Source organism: Benincasa hispida, chromosome 3 (genome assembly GCF_009727055.1).
Source record: "Benincasa hispida cultivar B227 chromosome 3, ASM972705v1, whole genome shotgun sequence".
Classification (NCBI taxonomy): domain Eukaryota; kingdom Viridiplantae; phylum Streptophyta; class Magnoliopsida; order Cucurbitales; family Cucurbitaceae; genus Benincasa; species Benincasa hispida.
The window spans coordinates 18739070-18746663 of NC_052351.1; the positions used below are offsets into that span (position 1 = coordinate 18739070).

Genomic DNA, 7594 nt, shown 5'->3' on the forward strand with positions numbered 1-7594 from the left:
AGAGGAGTTTCACACACTATCGAAAGTCGAAGTGTTCAACACTAATATTATCAAACTTAAGGAAGCTAAAGTGCATTTGAGAGGGAGTCTCAAATCTAAGGAGAGTATAGGTGATCAGTGAGTTGAGCTCTGCATGAATCACTGTAGTAGTCGTGTATTACAAATAAGTACATTGTTGTAAACTTCTTATATTAATATTAGTGGATTATCTTTCCCATGCAAACTACCCCAAACGTAGGTGGATTTTACCGAACTGAGTTACCAACTTCTGAGTGTCTTTATCTTCTTACTTGTTGTTAGTATTTTGTTGTTACAATTGTTGTCTGTGCATTCCGTTTAACATTAGTGACAAGTCAACCTAACGTTTTTTTATCAAAGATAAAATTAAAACATTTTAAAACTTATGGACTAAATTGAAACTAAACTCAATACTTAGAGACTAAATATGTAACATTCGGAAATCTAGAGAATAAATAGAAACTAAATTCAAAACCTATAGACTGGAAATGTATTTTCTCAAAAAAGAAAAGAAAAAAAAATTCTAAACATAATCTCAACATGGGTTGGACGAAGCTGTTATTGCTGTTCCTTATTTTGCCGTTATTGTACCTAAAACAGAAAAGAAACAAAGGACATAATTTACACATGGGCCCATAGTACACTTATGATCAAAGTTGTTATTTGTCACGAAATCTAATAGTGATACCAATTTTCTTTTTTATTCAAATTTTTCAAAAAGTGAAGATCAAACGTGGATCTTTGAAATAATATAACTAGAATGATGTTCAAATCAGAAATAAAACTCCAAAATTAGAGCAATGATTAGGATAACCTAGACGGCATAAAATCTCATATTTTCTTTCCTATTTATTGAACTGCTTACATTGTACAAAAATAAGTGTAGCCTAAATTTTTTTCATTAAATAACAATACATATACAGAGATTGAACAAATAGGTAAATAATAAACGAGAAATATTATTTGAAATGTCAATTACTAATGCTGTGATACAACAAAACAAGTTACAGAATAACGATACACACACCCTTCCAAATAATTTTTAATCCTTCTTAAGCTATAATACTACAAGCAAGTCAAGCTTTCTTTCTTTTTAATTTAAAGGGTAAAAACTTGTATGTCATTGTACATGAGATGAGAGGTTACAAATATTACGATAATTAAACTACATTAATGATGACATATCTATATAAACAATACCTTTAGATCCAACCATTTTTTCAGTTAAAAAGGTTGTGGATGATACGACGAGGTTTGCACATGGCTTCCAATGGCACCGCCTTGGGCATAGTAACACCTCGCCCCTCCGCCATGTCCACTTTCTCTTCGCCAATCCTCTCCCACTCGTAGCACTGAATCAGCGTCGCCAGAGCCAACCCCACCACTCGTTGCGCCATGCCCGACCCAGGGCAAGCTCGTCGTCCAACTCCAAATGGTACCAACTTAGGGACTTGGTGATCACATAATTCTAACTTTTGGTGTCTTTCTGGTTTGAATAATGTGGGATCTTCCCATTGATTAGGATCTCTATGGATGGCCCATGCATTAACCAATACAATCGTGTCACGTGGTATTTCGTAGCCACTGATTGTGCAATCGTCAGAGGTGAGATGCGGCACTAGCATTGGAGCAGCTGGGTTCAATCGAAGAGTCTCGGAGATGATTCCTTGAAGATATGGTAACTTGGGCACATCTGATTCTTCCACTAATCGTTCTTCTCCAATTTGAGCGTCTAACTCTTGTCTAGCCTTTTTGAGTACCTCTGGATTGTTGAGTAAGTGAGCTAGAGCCCATTCAATTGTCACAGCTGATGTGTCGGTTCCTGCTAATAGTAACACCTACACATTTATGAGCCTTTTGAGTTTGATACTAATCTATACTATTAACTAGTACATATAAAAGATATATCAAAAGATAAAAACAAAAATCCTAACAAGTTTGATCCAATAATCTACATATTCCTCAATAAGAACAATATCTAGTACAAGTTGGGTTGCACCCTTTTTTTTTTTTTTTTTTTTTTTTGCAATTCACTCTAGTCACATAGAAAAAAACTCAAAAATTTATTTTCAAAAAAGAAGAAAAGAAAAAATCTATCCATAAAGAAAATAGTTGCAGTTGCAGGATGTACTTAAATATTTTTGTATTTATAAGTTCATAATACTTCTCATTCAACACCGTGACAATTTTCACCAAATGATTGTAAGTATAATTGCATGCCTTCTTAGAAGGAGCGTACTATGCTGTCTCCTTATTATCATTTTTATTTGAGTAAATTTGAGGATTGAAACCCTTTTTCTTCAAAACAATACTTGTGTATAGTTGTGCATCCTAACTCTAATCACACAAGTAATATATATATACACATATAACTGAGTGAGATGTATAATAAGAAGGAGAAGAAGGAGGATTGTTTTTAAATATAAAAAAATGAATTAAAATATTTATAAAACATATCAAAATTTTAAAACTATCAATGATAGACACCGATAGACTTCTATCAGTGTCTATCAGTGACATTGTTAGACACTGATAAAAGTCTTTCAGTTTCTATCAACGTCTATTATTGATAGTTCCAAAATTTTGTTATATTTTATAAATATTTTCGGCAGTTTTACCATTTGAAATAATTTCTCATAATAATAATAATAATAATAATTTTATATTATTATTATTATTATTATTAAATTGATAAAAAGAAACTAAGTTTGTCACATGACACTGAGGATTTAAATTATTAAACATATGTCAATACATTTATATATCCAAAATTTGGAAGTTCATCGTCTGATTTAATTGATATTTTTAATATCTTTTATAAATGCACTACATATATCAAATTCAATATAACTAAAAGTACTACTAATAAGATATATAATTTAGTTTAAAAATAAAAAGATTATTAATTTAAATGAGTTTTAGAAAATTATTTATCTATAAAAATATCTACCAATACTAAGTCTATCTATATTGTTCATAAAATTGGAAATCTCAATATACACAACGTGATTGGACCCAGAAATGGACAGAAGGAAACAGTTGGCGGTCGGTATAAGTATTCCTCTATCCAAATAAATAAATAAATTATTTCTAAGTTACGAAAGAATATTAATTTTATTTTTAAAATAATTTAATTTGTAAATTTAACTCTTATAATTTGAAGAAATTTAAAACTTTAGTTTTTTATAATTTGATAAAAATCTCTTACGGTTTGATAAAAACCCAAATTATAAATGGACTTAATTTTAATTTTCTTCAAATTATAAGTCCAAATCTGTAATTTAATATTTAAAATATTTTAAAGACAAATGTTATCGTTACACGCGCGACGTTGGTGGCCCCGCAAGTGCCATCACTTGAATCTTGATTGCGGTTTAATTTTTCTCTCTTTTGGGAATTATCCGAAACAGATGGAAAAAATCGCGAAATTCGTGAATAGAGTGAAAATGTTAAAAGGAACATGAAAAATGAGTGAGAATTAATTATGGAGATTACCAGAATGATTCCTTTGATAATTTGATCTCCATAGTACTCCGGCTCCGATTCTTGCAGCGAGAGCAAGTGATCGATCATCGTGTTCCTTCCTTCTTCCTTCTTGCTCCGATGTTCATCGATCAATTCCTGCAAAAACGCGTCCATCCTCTTCGCAAGTCTCGAAACCTTTCTCTTAAACCCGTTCGGAATCCAATTCATCATCGGAATGAAATCGCCTGGATTCGATACTCCTCCCAACGCCACGACCTGTTTAATCAGCTCTCTGAACTGCTTCGCTTCCACCTCATCCGTCACTTCCTCACCGAAATACCTCTTTCCGGCCGCCATTCTCATCGATATGTTGAACGTCAGTTCCGAAATCGCCGATTGCATATGTACCTTCGAGAATCCATGCATCGAATTCCTCGATAGCTTCCTCAGTAACCGTTTCACTTCGTCGCTCCTGATTCCGGCGAATTTGTTGAGGCGAGAAGCCGAAAAGATCTCGATCGCTCCGATTCGGCGGAGGTTCCGCCAGTGGTCGCCGTACGGTGACGCTACCATCGTAGTGTGGTTGTAGCCGATGTATTTGCCGACTAGCAACCGAGGACGGTTGGCCAGAACGATGTCGTTCTTAGTGAAGCACTCCTCCACCACCGTTAACGACGAGACGACCACGACGAGGCGAGATCCGAACCAGAGAGAGATTACTGGTCCGTATTTTGCAGAGAGGTTCTGGAAAGTTCGGTGGACGGGGATTTTGAGGTAATGGAGGTGACCGATGATGGGAAGAGACGGCGGACTGGGCGGTAAGTTTCTGCGACGGCGGAGATTGAAAGCGAAAAGGAGAAAGATTAGAGAGAGAGAAAGGAAAAGCAGAGAGTAATTTTCCATGCTTTTTGTGTAGTGTATTTTCTATTCCGAGTTGAGTGCGAGGACGAAGACGTGGCCACGGTGAGCTATTTATTAGATTGAAGCCACGACACTGACATTTGCAGTGTGCTGTAATCATTCAACTTTTTATATTAAATTCAATTTTTAATCTTCACTAGTTCAAGAAAAACCATTATCATGGGTTAAATGAATTATTGGACATTTAATATTAATATTGTTGTTTTCAAAATTTATTGGAGATATATTGTTGTTTTGAAATTTATTAGAGAAATACTGTTGTTTTGTGAGTTCGAGACTAGAAGTCGAGGGTTGAGGATTCAATTAATGTAGAGGTCGAACATTGAGAATTCGACAAACAAAGAAAACTTGGAAACAATATGTATATTAAGGTTGTCGAGGGTTGAAGTTTCGACAAAATCTCACTAATTTTGTGATGAGGATCTCGCTCTAGAAGGGAATCTCGCTAATTTTGTATATTAGGTTGAAGTTTTGACATACATAAGTCGAAACTTCAACCCTCGACAAGGAAGACACTAATTTTGTGATGAAGATCTCGCTCTAGAAGGAAATCTCGCTAGAAATGTGGGCTGAATCTCGTGAGCATCGCGTTAAAGAAATACTTGAGGATCTAATCTCGCGATCTCACTCTAGAAGAGATTCTGGCTAGAAATGCGGGGTGAATCTCGTGAGTATCGCTAGGAAGACAGTTTGTTAAAGAAATGCTTGAGGATCTCACTATATAATGAAATCTCGCTAATTTTGTGATGGGGATCTCGCTCTAGAAGGGAATCTCGCTAGAAATGTGAGCTAAATCTCTTGAGCAGACAGTTTGTTAAAGAAATGCTTGAAGATCTCGCTCTAGAAGAAAATCTCGCTAATTTTGGGATGGGGATCTCGCTCTAGAAAGGATTCTCACTAGAAACATGGGCTGAATCTCGTGAGCATCGCTAGGAAGACAGTTTGTTAAAGAAATGCTTGAGGATCTCGCTCTAGAAGAAAATCTCGCTAATTTTGTGATGGGGATCTCGCTCTAGAAGGAAATCTCGCTAGAAATGTGGGCTGAATCTCGTGAGCATCGCTAGGAAGACAGTTTGTTAAAGAAATGCTTGAGGATCTCGCTCTAGAAAGAAATCTCGCTAGTTTTGTGATAGGGATCTCGCTCTATAAAGGAATCTCACTAGAAATGTGGGCTGAAATCTCGTGAGCATCCCTAGGAAGACAGTTTGTTAAAGAAATGTTTGAATATCTCTCTCTATAAGGAAATCTCGCTAATTTTGTGATGGGATCTCGCTCTAGAAGGGAATTTCACTAGAAATGTGGGCTGAATCTTGTGAGCATAGCTAGGAAGATAGTTTGTTAAAGAAATATATATATATATATCATATACATGACCAATGAGAAAAAAAGCTAATAATCATTAATGAAAAAATAACAACAATAACAGAATTTTGTTACAACTAATAATTATAATTGAGTAAGTTTAATGAAAGTGCATATATTAAAATTCACTATAATTGAATAAGTCTGGAAAAATATGGTCAACCTTGATTTTATTATCAAGTAAATTAAAAAAAGGTGTAAGGTTCTATCACCATGCTATCCCTGCTCCGATTCCCCTACGCGATTCCCTACATGCATTGACCGACTGATCCGATTCCCCTGCTCCGATTCCCTACATTCATTGACGCATTCATGCCCCTCTGCCATAGCCTAAGCCTCTTTAACCACCCCAAAACCTGTGGGAACACTCGATTCTACATCCTTTTAAACCACCATGCCTCTTTCATTTTTGCCCTCACATCACTGGCCTCGATAATTGTTTAGCTCACTGCCTTGATTTTGCTCACTTTCTCTCCTTGATTTGTTCACTCCTTTCATAAGCTCACTGCCCCTCACTGCCTTCGAATCGATCTTCCTCTCCTCCCATTTCATATCTATCTTCTCTTCTTGTATTCTCAATTTAATATAAATTATTCTCACACAACTATACTGGTTTTCGGTTACTCTACTAATTTTTAGTTTTTAAAAATATTGTAATATTTATTTTTTGTTCTTATATTATTAGTTTTTTTTTAATAGATTCTAATTTTTTTTTTTAATTTTTTTGTAGTTGTTGTCAGATAAACAAATAACAGGAAAAAAAGGGTGAGACGTTGTCACTTTGAAAAGGAAAAAATAAGATACTATCGTCGAATCTGTGAAGTTGGAACTTATGATATTGAAAAGTTTTATTTATTCTTTATGATATTTATTTATTTAGTATTAAACTTTGAATGTTTATAGTGTTAAAATGTTTAATTTTATTGTTATGTTTAGAAGCTTGATATATTAGTCGTTTGTAAATTTTTGTGAATAGTTAACAAGTTTAGTGTTAGTTTCAAAGTTACTATAAGTATATGATTTAGTTTGATCATATTGAATTATTTTTGTTATGTTTATTTGGGATAAGTTGAGTATTTTCTAGTTTAACTTTGAAATTATAGTTTTTAAATAGTTTTGAAAAAATGTATTTAATTTAATTTTATTTTTGTTTAAATTTTGGAAAAGTTACATTTGTTGTCTTTTCTAAAAATAGTTATAAAAAGTTTAATTTATTATATTTAAAAAGTTGATGTTCATAAAACTTAAAAAGTTTATGTTTATAAACTAAAAAATTTAATATTTTTTAATATACTTCTTATAAAAAGTATAATACAAAAAATTGATGTTTGTCTTTTTTTTTTCTTTTTTCTTTTTTAAGAAAATGGCAGACAAATGCTTGAGATTTTTGTTGTTTACAAATGGTATTATGATTGATGGTATTGATGGAGTTGAGTATGTCCAACCACCAAGTGGGAGTTTTACCATAAATATGAACAATGAAATTGTATTTGAACAATTCATTGAAATGGTTGGGATATTACTTGGTGTAGATATAGGAGCAAATTAGATAGAAATAATATATAGACATCCTAATCTAGAACCATCAGGATCAATAAGATTTATGTCATTCCCTATTTCGAATGCATAAGATATGAACTTGATGTTCTCAATGACAATGTCAGTGCCAAATCTAGTGCATTTGTATGTAAATGTAAATAGGATAGGGGTGGATCCTGATATATCATTTAACCAGTTTGAAGATTAAACTCAATGTATCGATCCTGATCCGGAGTTAGTTTCATTGCCATGTGATAATGAAGATATGGCGGCTAACAACCAGTACATA

General features: G+C 33.5%; 1 protein-coding gene across 1 annotated transcript; it reads right to left on the minus strand.

Moving 5' to 3' along the window:
* Positions 1–957: 957 nt before the first annotated feature.
* LOC120073756 (cytochrome P450 81Q32-like) lies at positions 958–4436 on the minus strand. Its single transcript, XM_039026583.1, has 2 exons — positions 3514–4436; positions 958–1856 (listed from the first exon to the last, which is right to left on the minus strand). The coding sequence occupies exons 1-2, from the start codon at positions 4384–4386 to the stop codon at positions 1239–1241; spliced, it is 1491 nt and encodes a 496-aa protein (XP_038882511.1). The 5' UTR covers positions 4387–4436; the 3' UTR covers positions 958–1238.
* Between the last annotated feature and the right edge of the window lie 3158 nt (positions 4437–7594).